Below are 18,803 nucleotides of genomic sequence, written 5' to 3'. Positions count from 1 at the left end.
CTGGGGTATAGGGATTGGAGTAGGAGGCTTGTCATTGGGGAGTTCATGGAGAGGCAGGCAGAAAGCATCCCTAAGGATGACTAAGGAAGAGCCTCTCGCTATGCCAGTCACTACATCTTGCCCCGGTACCCATGCGCCTATCTCCTGCAGGACTTTGGAAGCTCTCAAGACTTCTCTCTCCACCCTTGCTCTCTTTGAGCTTTCTTTTGGGGTCTGTCATTCATTCCCTCTCTCCTCCTATGACTGACCAGTGTGTCTCTGGGCAGATTTTACTGGGACCTGACCATGCTGCTGCTGATGGTAGGAAACCTGATCATCATTCCTGTGGGCATCACCTTCTTCAAGGATGAGAACACCACACCATGGATTGTCTTCAACGTGGTGTCGGACACGTTCTTCCTCATCGACTTGGTCCTCAACTTCCGCACAGGGATCGTGGTGGAGGACAACACAGAGATCATCCTTGACCCGCAGCGGATTAAGATGAAGTACCTAAAGAGCTGGTTCGTGGTGGATTTCATCTCCTCCATCCCTGTGGACTACATCTTCCTCATTGTGGAGACACGCATCGACTCGGAGGTCTACAAGACTGCCCGGGCTCTGCGCATTGTCCGGTTCACCAAGATCCTCAGCCTCCTGCGCCTCTTGCGTCTCTCCCGCCTCATTCGATATATTCACCAGTGGGAAGAGGTGAGTGTTCAGATCCAAACCTCTTCAGGGGAGAGGTACCTCCCCACCCCGAGGGGAGTGATGGGTCAGCAAATAGTTGGATATGGGCTGTCGGATTGTAGTAGGCACATCTCCTCCAAGAGGACAAATATTAGTAATTTCTTGACTTCTTAGCATGTGCTAGATACTACACAAATCACTTTACAGGCAGTATCCCATTTAAGTTTCAAGCATGGAAGGTACCAAATAGGTACATGTAAGTACTCATTTTTCACATGAGGAAATATAGAAAGATGAAGGGATTTAGATAAGGGATTTATGAAGGGATTTATATAATGTCACAGAATTATTAATTGGTAAATCTAGACTCCATAGCTTGTACTGTTAATCACTGCACTTTATTGTGGGGTCTGAAAACTCATAAGTCTGGCAGAACATATGAAAATGGCCATTTGAAGGATGATAGGGAGTGTGGTGGACTGGGGAAAACTGGAGAGCATATCTTCCATCTGTATCAGGCACTTCTGCTCATCTCTGGCCACTGCAGCCAAATGGTATGGGCCCAGGTTTCTAGATCTATAGATCTATCATAAGAAGCAGAAATGGGGATTTTGGTGCAAATTTTGTTGACAACTATCTTAGATTGGGCTCTTCTGGTGCAGACCTTCAGGTGAGGATTTGTATAAGGTGATTTGAGTGTGTGTGGGGGAGAGAAAGTCTGGTAGGAAAATCTGGTAAGAGATTGGAGAAGAGGGACAGGGGAAGGAAGGAAAGGAATAGAGAGGAAAGAAGGAAGCCAAACAAGGCTGACACCAAGCTAAGTCTCAGGGGACACTCTCTGACAGGACACAGCACACCTCAAGACCTCAACTTGCAGGCAGCAGAAGCGGTGGCAGAGGATGAGGGGGTTGGATGGCATCATCGACTCGATGGACATGCATTTGAGCAAACTTTGGGACATGACGAAGGACAGGGAAGCCTGGCATGCTGCAGTCCGTGGGGTCCCAGAATCAGACGTGACTTAGTGACTGAACAACCACAGCAGCAGCAGCTCGCCTGGACTTGTCTCAATCAGGGCAAAGGAGGTGGGCGTTTTATATCCCTTCACCAGTCAGTCACAGGTTCAGGGCACTGACAGCCCTCAGCGCTAGCAGGCAAAGTGGTTTCCTGGAGCCAGACCTCTGATAAAGAGCTTTGAGTGCTGGCTGTAGTGAATGCAGGCCTGGTGCGTTTCTGGAGACGTGTGAGCACAAGCTGTAAAGGGCTGCTAGGGGCCCTGGGCAGAGCACTGGCTATAGAGACTAAATAAAAATTGTAAAAGAGCGAAGTGGCCAAAACCATCCCGAACAAACCTAACTCATCTGTGGGCTGAATGCAGCCATCTATGGGAGCAAGAGAGGGCTATAGGCTGGCAGCAGCAGGCAGGCCAGCCTGGAGGTACCAGGCTCAGGGTCCAGCGTGGGCCCCCACCTGGGGAAGCTTCTGCAGAGGGCCATGTCTTGCCATGGCTCACTGTTAGGCTCCTGTTCTTTGGAACCTCTGTGTGATTGGACGTAAGTGCCATGCCCAGGACAGCAAGCCCCGCCCCCTGCCCACTCCCTGCAGCAGCCTGGGCTGTGGGCAGCAGTGCCCATGGCTGATAGTCAGGGCACTGGCAGATTGAGGTCAGAGGTGTCACGAACACCTGTGCTGCAGAAGTGCCTACACCAGCCTGGCAGAATCCCTTCATGACAGGAATTCTCTTTGGGCTGAAAAGTTTGCATGATTTCTGCTGATAGAAGAAGCAATGGCTTGTCCAAGGTCACACAGCAGACCTCTAGCAGAGCCGGATCAGGTCCAGTTAGCGCTTTTGACTCCCAGCAGTGTGGTCCACATCCCTGCAGAGCGTGGTGAAATGCGTGTGGGCTTTGGGGTTAGGATTAATTAGACCTGAATTAAAATCCTGGCTGATTGACTAAGAGGCAGCCTTACCCCCAAGCCTCAGTCTCTTATCTGCAAAGTGGGAGTAAGTCATCCCTTCCTCAGTGGATTGTTGCGAGGATTAAAAGAGATAACGTTTGCAAAACCCTTGGTGTGAAGCCCGGTGCAGAGAACTGTTTAATAGACGCCCCTCCCCACTCAATTTTCTTGTAACCCCCCTGCTTCTATAGGGTCTTTATTTTTCTTAAAGACTTTCTGTCCATGGTTTCTTTGGTTCCTCACACCTTGCTGACGAGCTCAGCAGGGCGGGATTTATTATCCATATTTGTCAGAGGAAACCGAGAGTGAGGGGGTCAGCTGCCCAGTGGCAGGATTTTGACCCAGGTCTCCCGACTCCGGTTTCCTGCCCTTCCCACGTTCTCAGGCAGCCTGAAAGGAGGCTGGCTGGGTCTATTACCACTCCCTCTGTTGGGAGAGACTCCCCGCTCAGACTGGGGAGGCAGGCAGTGGAGGGGAGGAGCGTGGGGTGAGTTCTTTGGGAAGTTTGGGTTTGAGGAACCTGGGGGACTTGGTGCAGAGAGGGGTTAGCATCTGGGTCTGAACTCAGGGCTAAGAGGGGACAGTGCCTGGGGGGGCTCAGGGCAGTGGTGGCCAGGGCAGCTCTGAGTGGCTGCCGAGGGAAGATGGAGGTGAACCTCCTGGAATGCCCTGATGGGCTTATCTCTTGGTTTCTGTCCCAGGTGGAAATTCAGAACCATTTGGGGCCCCTCAGTCCCCAAGAAACCCCAGAAGCTCTGTGTGTCTTGAAATTACTGCTAGTCTGCGGATTAAAAGCAAAGGAGTCAGGACTTCCCCGGCGGCCCAGTAGTTAAAATTCTACACTCCCAGTGCTGAGATGCAGGGGGTGTGGTTCGACTCTGGTCAGGGAACTAAGATTCCACATGTTGTGGAATATGGGGGAAAACAAAGCAGAGGCGTCGCTCTTTCCCTTCTCTGACATCAGTGCATGTCTCCAGGCCCCAGACCCCTGGGGGCGAACCTTGCTCCTCACCTATGCCTGGGCCCTGGGGACCATGTATTCTGGGGAGAGCTGGCTGAGTTGCCAGTGGCTGGGCAGGGTGGGCCCGTGGCCTGTTTCCCCTCTGGGCTACCCAAAACTGGCCAGGCAGGCTCTCACCCTGAACAAAGGCCCCAGGTCGGGGCTGGAACTGGACAACATTACCTGCTCTCATGGGCAGGAAGGGAGATCCTGGGAGGCCAGATGGAAGACTCCCTGCCCCCCCCCCCCCCATCCACACACACACCCTTATCTTGCCGACCAGCTGGGAAGGAAATTACTTTGAGTTGGTGGCTGCCAGGCACACTGTCTAGCCAAGGGCTCCCACTAAACCCCTGGGATTGGATTGGGGTTTCCCAGCTGGCCCCGGGAGCCCTGATTCCAGATTCTCAGTAGCCTACCCAAGTCCTGGGGCTGTTCCCAGTTTCACTTTGGCTGGGAGGAAGCAGCAGGGAGACCCTCTGAGGCCTCCAATCTCAGGCTGAGCTGAGGAAGGAGGTATTTCACAGGGAAGACTCGGCTCTGTCTCCTCCACTGACTGTGACTCACACGCATCTCTTCCCTTCTTTGGACTTCAGTTTCCCTACCTGTCACACGTGCTCCGATGTTCCCGGAGGCTGGGCCTCAGGCCCCCTCCAACCTCCCTGGGCGAGGATCACGTTAGCTGGTCGTCCTGAGGACACAGTCATGGCCCTGGATGGGGGCTGGGGAGCTGGCCTCCTGTGGGGAAGGAAAAGCTTCTGAGAGGCTGGGGTCCCGACCCTCAGCCTTCAGACCCTCCCCGAGCCCAGCCCAGCCCAGCGCAGGCCAACCTCCCGTCCAGAGGTCCTGAATGTTAGTATAGCTGCTCTTAGGAGTCAGGGCAGGTGGAGGGGCTTGGCAGGCGCAGGCGATTGTCTCTGAGGATGCCAGCCTCTGCCTCCATCCTGGGTGGCTCTTAGGAGTCAGGGCAGGTGGAGGGGCTTGGCAGGCGTGGGCGATTGTCTCCGAGGATGCCAGCCTCTGCCTCCATCCTGGGTGGCTCTTAGGAGTCAGGGCAGGTGGAGGGGCTTGGCAGGCGTGGGCGATTGTCTCCGAGGATGCCAGCCTCTGCCTCCATCCTGGGTGATCTAGGTCAGCATCTTCCTCCCAAACCTCTTCCAGCCAAGCCTCTTCCCTCCCTCTGAGGTGAGAGCTTGTTATAGGCACAGAGGCTATTGTTAGAAACCATGGTTACCCCCCTTCAGATGTTCCCCTGCAGGGCCCAGCACCCCAGTGACCCATCCCAGAAGCCTCTTCTTTCCCTCGGCAGCATCTTGGAGTGGTGGGAGGGGCTGGAGGCAGAAGGTCAGGCCGGGGCGTGTAAACCCTGATAAATATCTTCTCCTTTTGGGGCTCAATTTTTCTACCTCTCTCAGAATTGGGAGTTCAGGATGACCCAGAGGCATGGTCCTGGGCGGTGGGAGTGGGTCTTCTCTACAAGCCCCAGGAAGGGACCTAGCATGATGCTCAGCTCAGCCACCTCTATTTGGTACCCAGGAAACACACACACACACACACCATCCACTCTCTCCGGCCCTGGACTGCTGTCCTTAATGTGGTCACTTGTTCCAGAGACACAGGGAGAAGGTTTTCCCTCTTCCCTAGGAGGAAATGAGTCTCAGGAGGGAACTCAACCAAGAAGAGGCCTTGGCAGAAACTCCAGTTTCTGGTCTCTCCCCAGGACTGAGGAAATCAGCTCTTTGTTTTGAGGGCTGGGAAAAAGATGGAAGGAAAGGAACTACCATGTGCTGAGTACCTCCTGTGTGCCAGCTGATCCCCAGGACAGCCCTGGGAGCTGGCATGAGGAAACTGAGGCTCAGAGCAGAGAAGGCACTTGCCCACTGTGGGAGGCAGTGGGAGACACATGCTGCCCTGTGGTCCAGAAGATGCAGAAGGGAGCAGGAGTAGGAGCATCCCTTGAGTGCCATGCTAGGCTTGGAGAGGGAATTGCCCAGGCCACCTGCCTAGCAAGCCTTGTGGGGCCCTCAAAATGAAGACACTCAATCCCTGGAGTCAGAACTAACATCATAAAAGGGGGTTTTAATGAGGTATAAAGAGCAAGACAAATATTTGCACAGTGCAGCTGACTTGCAGGTGGCCTGTGGCCCCAGCTCACAGTGGGGACACACGAGTGTTTAGCAACCTCTCCCAGCAACGTTCAGCCTTGCTCTCAGGAACCACACCTGGGTGCTGTGGAGTGTTGGGGGAGGGGTGAGTGTCCACTATCTGGGGTCTCCTCTTAGACTGAATGGAAGTGCCCCCCCAGCTCTTTGCAGAAAGCTCAGACTTTGCATGTTGGTGCCCCTAGCTTAGTGTGTGAGAGCCATCCACGGTACCCCTCACACCACCAAAACTCTCACTACCCACCCCTGCTGGACCTCCTAGCACCTGCACCCTTCAGCCAATACGAGGCACACTGCCACCACCACCACCACCACCACACTCTTGTATGAGGATACGTGAGTCTGTGCCACGTGAAGGGAAAAGCACCTTTTTCCTTCCTGCAAAGCCAAGTGTGTGCATGCTCAGCTGCTTAGTCATGTCTGACTCTTTGCGACCCCATGGACTGCAGCCCGCCAGGTTCCTCTGTCCATGGGATTCTCCAGGCAAGAATGCTGGAGTGGGTAGCCATTCCTTCTCCAGGGGATCTTCGCAACCCAGGGATCAAACCTGGGTCTCCTGCATTGCAGGCAGATTCTTTACTGTCTGAGCCACCAGAGAAGCCCAGAGTGGGGCCTTTTTCAAATGCCACCGTGCACCCTCATGGCACCTCTGGCCCCTATCATCCCCATCACTGTCTTCCTCACCTTTGCCTTTGTCACTTAAGCACTTCTCAGTTCCGGAGACCCTGCCACTTGTCCTGCATACTCGTTGCTGAGATCCTGATAAAGGCAAGATTAGACAGGCACCTGATCTTGGAAGAAAATTAGTTACAAAGAAAAGAAAAACAAGGATGATAGAAAAAGGAAAGACATTGCATTAAAATGTGCCAACCTTGATCTGGTCTTTAAGACCCAAAGTAAGACATAGGAAGAAGCCATTATCATGGGCTGTAGAGTCTGGGATGTTTTCTAAAATTGGTCCAAGGCTTTCTTCAGTGCAGTATATGGTTCAGGCTATTAGAACAAGATACCACAGGTTGATGGGCTTAGACAACAAATATTTATTTTTCACAGTTCTGGAGGCTGGAAGGATATTAGAATGCTGTTGTGGTCAAGTTGTGGTAAGGGCCCACTTCCTGGTTTATAGATAATCATGCTCTTTCTGTGTCCTCAGGTGGCCATATATTGTTTCATATGTCTCTTCTTAAAAAGGCACTAACTCCATTCATGGGGATCCCACCCTTATGACCAAATCCTCTCCCAAAGGCTCCACTTCCTAATACCATCACATTGAGGTTTAGGGCTTCAGTGTATGGATTTTGGAGAGACAAATATTCAGTTCATAAGAGTCGGAAATGAAGGAACTTAATAATAATGATTCTGTCCCCACTCCACCTCCTATGTATTTCTGTATGGCCCAGAGCACTTTCTTAGCCAGTTTCATTTCTTGAACAACCCTGAGAAGTGAGGGCAGATATATAGCTTTATTGTAGTTGAGGGGTGGTGGGTGGTGAGAACAGATGCTAGCCATCTCTGAGACTAGGCGGTTCCATGTCACTCCCCTCCCCCTCCCCCCAGAGTAGGGGAGCTGGTGTCACCCTTATCGACCAAGACTGTGAAAGGTTAGTGAGTCCAAGGTCATGGAGCTACTGAGTTTACCTAAGCAGGTACTGAAGAGACATAAGTGGAATATTCCCTTGGAGCTGCATCTGGGGCGCTGGTCCTCAGGAGCTGCCTGCCCTGCCTGGTCTCTAGTACCCACCTCTCCTTACACAGGGATATGTCAGCTTAGTCAGGCAACGGCATGCTGACAGCCCTGGGGCTGGGATATGGGCCCCACTGGGGCTAGGCTGCTGGGCACACAGCTCTGTCTATGGTATTACACTGTGTGCCAGGCTTCCAGGATGAAACACCTGAGGTCCAGCTTGCAGTGTGGATCGGGCCACATCACTTGGTCACTTTGGGTTTGAATTGTAGGGCTTCCCTGGTGGCTCAGATGGTTAAGAATCTTCTTACAATGCAGGAGACCTGAGTTCAATCCCCTGACTCAGGAAGATCCGCTGGAGAATGGAATGGCAACCCACTCCGGTATTCTTGCCGGGGAAATCCCATGGACAGAGGAGTCTGGGGGGCTACAGTCCATGGGGTCACAAAGAGTCATACACAACTGAGCAACTAACATTTTCACTTTATTTACAAAATGGAGTTACTGAAAACCACCCTTTCTGCCCTGGACCAGTCTAAGAATTTTCAGGTAGCCCTGGGTTCCAATCTGCCTCTTCTGTTGCCACCATGACTGAGGGCAAGTCCCTTTACTTCTCTGAGCCTGGGTGTAAATGGGTTAACATCTTCAGCAAAGTGTTGTTGTGAGTTTGAAAGAGATGATGAATGAGGGACTGGGTGCCTCCCGGCAGGTACAGTGTTACTGTCCCTCTGTCCCAGGGCTGTAAGGGGCGATGGGACAAGCTAGAGCTGCCATGGTTCATGAAACTGTCCAAGGTCTGTTTCGTCTTTTCAGCTGGTACATCCAGAGTCATGCTACTAAGGGGGCCACAGGTGGGCACAACCCAGGGGGTGATGGACAAGACGTATTCATCTTCGGTTTTTCCAGACCAAGACCCAGGCTAAGCCCACATTTCAGAAGGGGAAACTAAGAGGCTTCCCTGGTAGCTCAGTGGTAAAGAATCCACCTGCCAATGTAGTAGACACAGGTTTGATCCCTGGTCTGGAAAGATACCACATGCTGTGGAGCCACTAAGGCCATGCACCGCAACTCTATGAGCCTGTGCTCTAGAGCCTGGGAGCCACAACCACTGAGCCTGTGCACTGTAGCTACCGAAGCCCGTGCGCCTGGAGCCTGCGCTCCGCAACAAGAGAAGCCACTGCAGCAAGAAGCCCAAGTGCCACAACTGGAGAGGAGCCCCCGCTCATCACAACTGGAGAGAAAAGCCCACACAGCAACGAAGACCCACCACGGCCGAAAAGAATAATAATTTTTTTAAAAAAAGAAAGCAAAACTAAGGTCTCAAGTATCAGGATATCCTACCACCAGCTACGGGGCTGTTACTAAAAGACCACTAGCCAGGGGTTGAAATATCTAGAGTCTGTTTCTTGAGGTCTCAGTTTCCCCCATCTGAAATGGACTTGAACTAGCTCTCTGTGGCATTTGACAAGTCTCCAGGTTTTGCCCAAAGCCCCTCTCCAGGAAGGCTGTCTACCTGGGAGTCACATGGAGGGACCAGAACTCTGGGTGGGGCACCCCCAAAGTCTCCCAGGCCAGAGGCAAGGTCAGAACTTCCAGAAGCTTCCCTCTAGACTTCCTTCCACCTCTGTCCCCTCACCATCCTGTCTCCAGGATGACCCCTGCTGAAACTGGGCCAAGAGGCAGCTCTGGGAGGAGGGGATGGGGCAGGGGTGCTGGAATGTGCCCCTCGGGCCTGCCCAGCCACACTTCAGCCCCTCACTTTGGAGCCACAGGAATAGAGATGGATGGGTGGCCATCCACCTGGGGATGGCCTGGGGCCCCTCTGGGGGCTAGGTGGGCTGGCGTTGAGGCTGACGTGGGCTGGGGTTGAAGCTGCTGTATTTTATTAAACTGTACAGGAAAGTATTACTTCTCATACATATTAACTCATCAGAAGGATTAATTATTAACAACTTATCAATTAATAATGGTTTGCAATTTATTGAATACTTCCATACCTAGTACTAAGCACTTTATATGTATAATTTAATCTTTTTGACAACCCACTCAAAGTTAAGAAGTTATATTGCATTTTCCAGATGAGGCAAAAAGGATCAGAGAGGTTCAGGGACTTTCTCAAGGTCACACAGCTAGGAAGCGGGCAGGAGTGGGGTCTGGGATCAAGGACTGTGGGAACTTGGAGCCTGTGTGTCGATATGGCTCCCCCTCAGTTCCGTGGCTGCCTTAGGCAGAGCCCGCTTTCCCTGGGGTCTATCGAGAGACCAGTGACGGATTTAGGGAAATACCATTCGCCTGGCCTGACCACCCACGGTGGTCCCCTGGGAAGCCTCTGGCGGGCTGGCTCTTCTGCGTGTTGTCCTCACAGCCCATGCAAGCTGAGGAAGCAGTTTCTCTGCCCACTTTGGGTCTCATGGACCCCGCAGGCCCTCCTTCATGTGTCTGGCCTGGGCGGCTGGACGCCCCATGGGAGGTACTCGGCATCCATGCGGATCCCAGATGGCATCCCTCTGGGGCCCCACTGCCTGCAGGCTGCTTCTCCCAGTGTCTGGCCTGATGCCTTCTCTCCTCGTCACGGCTGAGGCATGCACCAAGCTGGGCGCACCGCCCCATGTGTGCAGAGCAGCGGGGGGCTGCAAACAGCTGTGGGATCTGCCAGGTCTGGGAGCAGGCCAGCCCCCCCCACCACTGCCCAGTGGGCCACTCTCTCCCCTCTGCCCGCAGATCTTTCACATGACCTACGACCTGGCGAGTGCTGTGGTGCGCATCGTCAACCTCATTGGCATGATGCTGCTGCTCTGCCACTGGGACGGCTGTCTGCAGTTCCTGGTGCCCATGCTGCAGGACTTCCCCGACGACTGCTGGGTGTCCATCAACAATATGGTGGTGAGCACCGGCCCGGCTGTGGGGGGGACTGAGGACGGTGCCCCGGCCAGAGCAGACCCCGTGTGGGGCCCTTGAGTCGCGGCATGCAGGACCTTCCACCGAGTGCTGGTTAGGGCGGCGCCCCCGCCTCCCTGCTGCTGCCGCTGCCACCTTAGAGCCTCCACCAAGCTTCCCCAGGGCCCCAACAGCACCAGGGAGACTAAGACCTGATCTCCCTCAGATTATACCAGGTGCGAGAAGGCCGGGCTGGCGGCTCCTGCCCTCTTACACGTCTGCTCCCAGGGGCAGAACAACCTTTAACAGCCTAGGAGAGAGAAGCCAGGGAGGGGCGCTGTGGGCAGCCCACACAGACCCCAGATCTCATGTGGCTGCCGCTTTCTGCTCCAGCAGCAGCCCAGGGCTGCCTTTCTGCCTCCTTGCCCCTTCTCACCCCCCTCCTTTCCCTGCCCCATAGACGCACACTCTGGTCACGCGTTGGGGTCCTGAGCAGAGAAGGCCGGTTAGATGGAGCCTGATCTCCCTCCCCCTCCAACCCTGTGGGTGGGTGAGAAGAGCCATGGGGCAGGGTCCCCCAGCCTCCCAGGGACAGGGGGAGCTCCAGGCAGGATGGAGGATCCCCTGGACCTGTGAGCCTTTCTCTGGCTCTGGGAACCCTCGCCTCCTCCTCTCAATCCGTTAGTTTGGTTTGGTCTCTAGGGACCCCAGGGGTGGGAAAACTGGCTTTGAAAGAGGTGAAAGAGACCCTGAGGCATCTTTCAGCATTTTGATGAGTTAAGTGTAAATGAATTGGCCAAATGGATCGAATTTCCGGGTCCCCAGAGGCTCAGCAGTAAGGCCGGAAGCCCTGGTTGGAGGCAAGTGGGGGCTGCCTCCCCAACCCTGTCCCCCAGGCCGGGAGCCCAGGGCCCCTCCACCCCTGAAGATCATCAGCCCTGCAGACCTCCCACCCTTGTCTGAACTGAGAACCCCAAGACTAGCTCAGCTCTGTCCAGGATGGTCAAAGTGACCTTGAACTTGGCAGCTCCTGTGCCTCCCTCCAGGTGCTGGAAACAATCTTGGTGACCTCTGTAGTGCTTAGGGCTCTGGGCAAGAGTCTGGGGGTCATGCGTGAGGGTTGATTTCCACATCAATGCTAATGCACCCGCCTTGTGGGCAGAGAGCACTGGGGAGGTGGGGTGTCACCACCTGGTGGCCCCCTCATTTGGGGCAGTTAACTCTGCTCTGTGTGTGGGTGACAGGCCCACACAGGCACTAAATTTAGGAGGTGGCCCTTCCAAGCCCAGTGTTCCCACACTGAGCCTTCCTTGAGACACGGACTGGCTTTGCAGACAAAAATAGCCAGGAGCCTCACTCCCTTTCTCTGTCCTCCCGCCCCCAGCATTGTGTGGGTTTCCGACCATCCACCTTTGGGGTAGGGGAGGGTAACAAGCGGCGCAGCCCTGGCTGGATGCAGGCTGGGTTCACACAGGAGGCACCTTAGCTCGGCAGCTCTTTAACTTTGCTCACCCAAAATGAGGACAGCGTTTTTGGCTCAGTCTGCCTGAGCTTGTCCCCCCAGGGGAAGCATATCTGGTTTTATAATTGAGGTCAGTGGGGAAATGGGCTTCACTTGGCAGTAGCTTGGTGGGAGGGATGGAGCTGCTTCAGCAAGTGCAGGACAGCGGGGTGGCCCAGCCGGGAGCCCTGGCTACTGGGGAGACTCCAGGCTGCCCCAGGGGCTGAGACGTCAGCCAGGGGCTAGGCTGAGCCCATTCCTTTGCTGGGACTCCCGGTCTGAGCCCTGCCCTCCCTGCCTTGCCAGAGAATGGCTAGGTGAGGGATTCATTTGGTCACCCCGGGCTGCCGAGCCTCCTCGCTCCTCAACCAAGGTTTTCAGCTGACAGCAAGGTTGGGAGCCTGGGCCCCAGCTACTGGGAGTTAGGCTGGGGGAGGGGTGTGGCTTTTCTAGGTGCCGGAGAGAAGGGCCTGCCTCTCCTTGGCCTACCCCTTCCCCATCTGCCCACCTGTGCATCTGTCCACAGAACAACTCCTGGGGAAAGCAGTACTCCTACGCCCTCTTCAAGGCCATGAGCCATATGCTGTGCATCGGGTATGGCCGGCAGGCCCCGGTGGGCATGTCGGACGTCTGGCTCACCATGCTCAGCATGATTGTGGGTGCCACCTGCTACGCCATGTTCATCGGCCATGCCACCGCCCTCATCCAGTCCCTGGACTCCTCCCGGCGCCAGTACCAGGAGAAGGTAGGGCGGAACACCGGGGTCCACCCTGGGCTCTCTTAGGAGAACCTGCCCATCGCTCCTTCCCACAGGGAGCACAGGCTGACAGGCACGGGGCTTCCATGGGTCCAGCCCCTTCTGATGGGGGCTCCCTGGGTGGGCGACAGAGTGGGGGACTCCTCTTAGGGGACGCTCAGCTCCCAGCCTTAAAACACCTCTAATGTCTTTTATCTGTACCCCCTTTCCTCCTGCTGTAATGGGGGCCTGTGTCTCTTGCCTGAGGGCCCCTTTCCCACCTGGCCCCCTATGCTGTGTCCACAGTCCCCTCAGGCCTCCTCCTCTCCAGGGCCCTCACACCAGCACTGACACTTGCCCCATCTCTCCCTTCTTAAAAATGTCTGTCCATCCACCATCATTCGGCTTTGGCTGCTATCTTTTCTGCTCTCTGCCTCTTTCTCATGGACAAATTCCTAAAACCAACCAATGCACCATGCAACCAACCCAACTTGCATTGTTTGCGGATGCTGAATCTGCCCTTCTCTCAGCCTGCTGAGTCTGAGGTCATCTGTGCCCTCTGTGTTGCTAAAGCCAGCGGGTCCTGTGGGGTCCTTGTCTTGCTTGGCCCCTGACAGTTATGACTCCCTGCTGGGCTTCGTACTTGTTTGCACAACCGCGTGCTCTCTGCTCGTTTCCCCACTCTCCTTGGCTGGCTCATCTTCTCAGTCATCCCACGCTGGGCGCCTGGTGGCGTGGGCCCAAATCTCTGCTTCTCTCTCTCCAGTTTTCTTAGGGGCTGCTGTCTTCCCACCCCACCCCATGTTCTGTGTCCATCTCACTGCAGTGGGACCCAAATAGTATAATCAGCCCCCAGCTCCTTCTTAAGCCCTACACTACTTGATGCCTCTTTGGACCTCACCCTCATCACGTCCAAGATGAGAACATTCTCCAGCCTTCTCCACTCCAACCTCCCCTCATGCCTGTCTTCTTAGTAGATACAGTAGTGCAGACGCCCAGGCCACAATCCGGGAGCCATCTTTGGTGCCTGGTAGCGGCTGCCCTGTCATCAGCTCCTTCTCCTTCATCCCAGCAGGCTCCCGCCTGGGTCACGGCACTTGGAAGAACCTTAGGGAACATCACCTCCTTCTTGTCATTGCTCTATCGCAGCACTGTGTCCCCACCTCTTTGGAGCGCTAGTACATCCTATTTCTGATGGTTCCTGGGGTACAGGGACTTCCCTTACATCCCCCTGTGGGAACATCTGTTTCTTGCCTAATTGTGCCTCCTATCCCAGCTATGCACCTGAGGATCCCCACTCTCCACCCACAATCCAGGGGTGGCTGGAGCGGCACCCACCCATCACCCCGGGGGGCCAGGGGCAGGAGCGTTTCTTAGTTGGTTAAGTCCTGGGCACTTAGGTTCACAATCTTTTGTCCCTAAACCTTTACTTAACATCCCTTCTCTACCCAGCCCCTCCCTCCAGCTGGTAGGCCTAGCTGGAGTTGCTCTTTAAGCAAAGACTCAGCCTCACCGGAGCCCATGGTTGGACACATGCCCCACCTGATGCGTCAGGCATCCTGCCTTCAGTCTCCAACCCCTCCAAACCTCTAATGCAGCCCATTCCGCTGCCTCTGCCAGTTTGTTACAACTGCTGGGAAACAGCTCCTTCTAGAGTCTGTGAGCGAGGCCGCGCTGGTCCACAGTGTGACATAGAGGAGACTGACCTTTAGAGGAATCATTGTATTGAACATGGTGAAGACTGGGTGCTCTAGTGCCCCTCCTCTACCCCAAGTGGCTGGGAGTCAGGGCCACATCCACGCTGAGGCCCTCACTCTCAAAGGTCAGCCAAAAAGGCCCACGGGAGCCATGCTGGCTCTAGTCACCAGCAGCCGAGACAGCGTGGTGCCAGCTGGGGCGGTCAGACTGGCTGGCTAGGAGGTGACACTCTCTCTCTCCTGGCACTCAGTACAAGCAGGTGGAGCAGTACATGTCCTTCCACAAGCTCCCGCCCGACACCCGCCAGCGCATCCATGACTACTACGAGCACCGCTACCAGGGCAAGATGTTCGACGAGGAGAGCATCCTGGGCGAGCTGAGCGAGCCACTGCGGGAGGTGAGCTTGGTGGCTCGGGAGGGGAGCCAGGCCTTCCTGCTGGGCGGTTCCCCTCACCTCCGCCTCCCTTTCTCAATTCACCCCATCTTGGGAGCAGGAGATCATCAACTTTAACTGCAGAAAGCTGGTGGCCTCCATGCCACTGTTTGCCAACGCGGATCCCAACTTTGTGACCTCCATGCTGACCAAGCTGCGCTTCGAGGTCTTCCAGCCTGGGGACTACATCATCCGCGAAGGCACCATTGGCAAGAAGATGTACTTCATTCAGCACGGGGTGGTCAGCGTGCTCACCAAGGGCAACAAGGAGACCAAGCTGGCAGATGGCTCTTATTTTGGAGGTGAAGCAGCTAAGGGGTCCTGGGGGGACAGGGGAATGGGTTGGGGAGTCACCAAGAATGACATCACAGACCCTCACGCCACTGCCTGGGAGTGGGTGTCTGTGAGGCTGGCGCATGCTATCCGACTCTTTTCAACCCATGGACTGTAGCCTGACAGGCTCCTCTGTCCATGATGGGATTTCCCAGGCAAGAAAACTGGAGTGGGTTGCCCTTTCCTCATACAGGGGTGGTTCCAGCGATGGGAGTTAGTCTGGTACCCATTTGGTTGCAGGCTGGCATCCGAAGGGGTCACAGCCTGGGGATGGGGCCTTGTGAGCCTGTCAAGCTTCTGTCCCAGACAGCAGGGCCCAGGTCAGGGTGGGACGGGGTGGTGGTGGGGTTCTGTGGAATCTGCTGGGAGGCCACTGACTCCTGATATCCTGGCAGAAATCTGCCTGCTGACGCGGGGCCGACGCACAGCCAGCGTGAGGGCTGACACCTACTGCCGCCTCTACTCGCTGAGCGTGGACAACTTCAATGAGGTGCTGGAGGAGTACCCCATGATGCGGCGGGCCTTCGAGACGGTGGCGCTGGACCGCCTGGACCGCATCGGTGAGCTGCCTGCCGGGAGGGAGGTGGCGGCGGGGCGGGGGCGGGGGCGGGGTACAGGCTTCTGTCTGCTCCCACCCCGGCCTAAGTGCCTGATCTTGTTCGGTGGTCCAGGCAAGAAAAACTCCATCCTCCTCCACAAAGTCCAGCACGACCTCAACTCAGGCGTCTTCAACTACCAGGAAAACGAGATCATCCAGCAGATCGTGCAGCACGACAGGGAGATGGCGCACTGCGCGCATCGCGTCCAGGCCGCCGCCTCCGCCACGCCGACCCCCACGCCGGTCATCTGGACCCCGCTGATCCAGGCGCCGCTGCAGGCCGCCGCCGCCACAACCTCCGTGGCCATCGCCCTCACTCACCACCCGCGCCTGCCGGCTGCCATCTTCCGGCCTCCCCCGGGGCCCGGGCTCGGCGGCCTCGGGGCCGGGCAGACGCCCCGGCACCTGAAGCGGCTGCAGTCTCTGATCCCATCGGCGCTGGGCTCCGCCTCGCCCGCCAGCAGCCCGTCCCAGGTGGACACGCCGTCTTCCTCCTCCTTTCACATCCAACAACTGGCTGGATTCTCCGCGCCGGCCGGTCTGAGCCCGCTCCTCCCCTCGTCCAGCTCCTCCCCGCCGCCAGGGGTCGGCGGCTCCTCCCCAGCGCCCACGCCTTCCACCGCCGCCGCCGCCGCCACCGCCGGGTTCGGCCACTTCCACAAGGCGCTGGGGGGCTCCCTGTCCTCGTCCGACTCGCCCCTGCTCACCCCGCTGCAGCCGGGCGCCCGCTCCCCGCAGGCCAGCCAGCCGCCGCCCCCGCTGCCGGGGGCCCGGGGAGGCCTGGGACTCGCGGAGCCCTTCCTGCCGCCCCCGCCGTCGGCCAGGTCCCCGTCGTCCAGCCCCGGGCAGCTGGGCCAGCCTCCCGGGGAGCTGTCCCCCGGGCTGGCCGCCGGCCCGCCGAGTACGCCAGAGACACCCCCGCGGCAGCCTGAGCGGCTGTCCTTGGTGGCAGGGGCCTCAGGGGGGGCTTCTCCTGTCGCCTTCACCCCCCGAGGAGGGCCCAGCCCTCCTGGCCACAGCCCGGGCCCTCCAAGAACTTTCCCAAGTGCCCCGCCCCGGGCCTCTGGCTCCCACGGATCCCTGCTCCTGCCCCCTGCATCCAGCCCCCCGCCGCCCCAGGTCCCCCAGCGCCGGGGCACGCCGCCCCTCACCCCTGGTCGCCTGACCCAGGACCTCAAGCTCATCTCAGCCTCTCAGCCGGCCCTCCCCCAGGACGGGGCGCAGACTCTCCGCAGAGCCTCCCCGCACTCCTCTGGGGAGTCGGTGGCAGCCTTCCCGCTCTTTCCCAGAGGCGGGGGCGGCAGCGGGGGCAGCGGGGGCCTCGGTCTCCCCGGGAGGCCCTATGGTGCCGTCCCTGGCCAGCACGTCACTCTGCCTCGGAAGACATCCTCAGGTTCTTTGCCACCCCCTCTTTCTTTATTTGGGGCAAGAGCCACTTCTTCTGGGGGGCCCCCTCTGACTGCTGCTCCCCAGAGGGAACCTGGGGCCAGGTCTGAGCCGGTGCGCTCCAAACTGCCGTCCAACCTATGAGCTGCGTACCCTCCCTCCTCCTCTCCTCTATTTTTTCTTTTTCTCCCTTCTTTTTTCCTTCAGGTTTAACTGTGATTAGGAGATATACCAATAACAATAATAATTATCATTAAAAAAATCCACACCAGAAAAACAAAAGACAGCAGAAAATAACCAGGTATTCTTAGAGCTATAGATTTTTGGTCACTTGCTTTTATAGACTATTTTAATACTCAGCACTAGAGGGAGGGAGGGGGGAGGGGAGCAGGCAGGGCCCAAGTATAAAAGCCAGAGGAAGGCAGGTGGGGTCTCTGGGGCTTGGCAGGGGTGGGGATGACCCATGTTTGGGGTTCCTAGCGCAGACCGGTCATTGTATTCATTTTAGGGCAGTAGCCACCACTAGGCCCTTAGCTGTGAACCTGGAGCCCCACTCTGCTGGGAGTCATCTCCGTTCCTCCAGGAAGGGCTGCCCATGAGTTTGTTCCTAGGGAGCCTCAGTTGCCTGAGTCCTGGGGACAAATGGGTCAGGGTCCTGAGAGTCTTGCATTTTTTTCTACTGCAAATTTAGCAAGGTGTATATGTATATGTATGTAAGATGTGTATATGTATAGCTATGTAGCGCTCTGTAGAGCCATGTAGATAGCCACTCACACATGTGCACATGTGTGTGCAATCTAGTTTAACCCCATGTTGCCAGGACACCCAGGTCACCTTCCATCCAGTAACCTGCTTTGGCCCGCAGGCTGGGCACCACAGGGCCTGGGGGAAGTATCTTCTCCAGTCCTCAGGGAAGAAGACCCCAGGGCCTCTCGGCAGGCCTCCTCTCTCCCCATCTCTGGTCTCAAATTCAGCCCCAGCCCGACCTCCCCTCATGGAAGCGGAAAACTCCAGGCCGTGCCTCTCCTACCCTGCAGGGCCTCAAGCACATCCCATCACCTCTGCGGCCCTCAGTTTTCCCATCTGTAGAATGGGAGGGGAGGGAAGCTTCTATTTATTGAGTCTGCTCTGTGCCAAGCACTGGTTTAGCACTTTACACATATTAACTGCTTCAATTTTACAAATTGAAGGAGGTGTAGCTACTTTGATTCTTCCCATTTCACAGACGAGGAAACCGAGTATTAGTCATTGTTCCAGAATCGGATAATTACAAGTGGCAGAGCTGGGACTGATCTGAGATTGTAATCTAGGCCTACCTTAGGCTAAAGCTGATGTTCCTTTCATTAGAAAATTGTGTTGACAGGAGCTGAATTTGACACCCATTCAGGGTATAGAGGGAAGAAACCACATTTTGGAGGTAATCAGACCTGGATTTCAATCCCAGACCTACCACTTCTTAGCTTTCTGAGCTTTCTTAGCTCATCTGAGCTTTCTGTTAACCGTCTGTAAAATGGGAGTACTCGTGGTACACCTCACAAGGACCTATGAGGACCAGATGAGAACTGTAGCACACGTGACATGCCCAGCCCAGCACCTGGCACATAGCATAGGAGGTGCTCAATAAATCATGTTTCTTCTGCTCCTCATGTGCCCAGCACCTTGCCCCAGTGAGCTATGGTGAGATCCCAAGGAGCTTTGGCTGCTGCTCCAGGACTTACAATCTCAGGACACAGGAGGTAGCTGGAATTTTCTAAGGGTCTAAGGAAG

The 18,803-nt window shown here is 56.1% G+C and overlaps 1 protein-coding gene across 1 annotated transcript in view; it reads left to right on the top strand.

Moving 5' to 3' along the window:
* Positions 1 to 18,678, top strand: part of HCN4 (hyperpolarization activated cyclic nucleotide gated potassium channel 4) — a 43,459-nt gene extending 24,781 nt beyond the window's left edge. The window contains exons 2-8 of the mRNA XM_002690493.6: positions 267 to 690; positions 10,196 to 10,357; positions 12,379 to 12,597; positions 14,537 to 14,683; positions 14,781 to 15,021; positions 15,448 to 15,612; positions 15,724 to 18,678. Coding sequence (XP_002690539.2) covers positions 267 to 690; positions 10,196 to 10,357; positions 12,379 to 12,597; positions 14,537 to 14,683; positions 14,781 to 15,021; positions 15,448 to 15,612; positions 15,724 to 17,180 — 2,815 coding nt within the window. The 3' untranslated portion in view covers positions 17,181 to 18,678. The remainder of the gene's footprint in view (positions 1 to 266; positions 691 to 10,195; positions 10,358 to 12,378; positions 12,598 to 14,536; positions 14,684 to 14,780; positions 15,022 to 15,447; positions 15,613 to 15,723) is intronic.
* The last annotated feature ends 125 nt before the right edge of the window (positions 18,679 to 18,803 follow it).

The sequence above is a fragment of the Bos taurus genome, chromosome 10, assembly GCF_002263795.3.
Source record: "Bos taurus isolate L1 Dominette 01449 registration number 42190680 breed Hereford chromosome 10, ARS-UCD2.0, whole genome shotgun sequence".
Classification (NCBI taxonomy): Eukaryota; Metazoa; Chordata; class Mammalia; order Artiodactyla; family Bovidae; genus Bos; species Bos taurus.
This window is presented reverse-complemented; position numbering and strand designations above follow the sequence as displayed.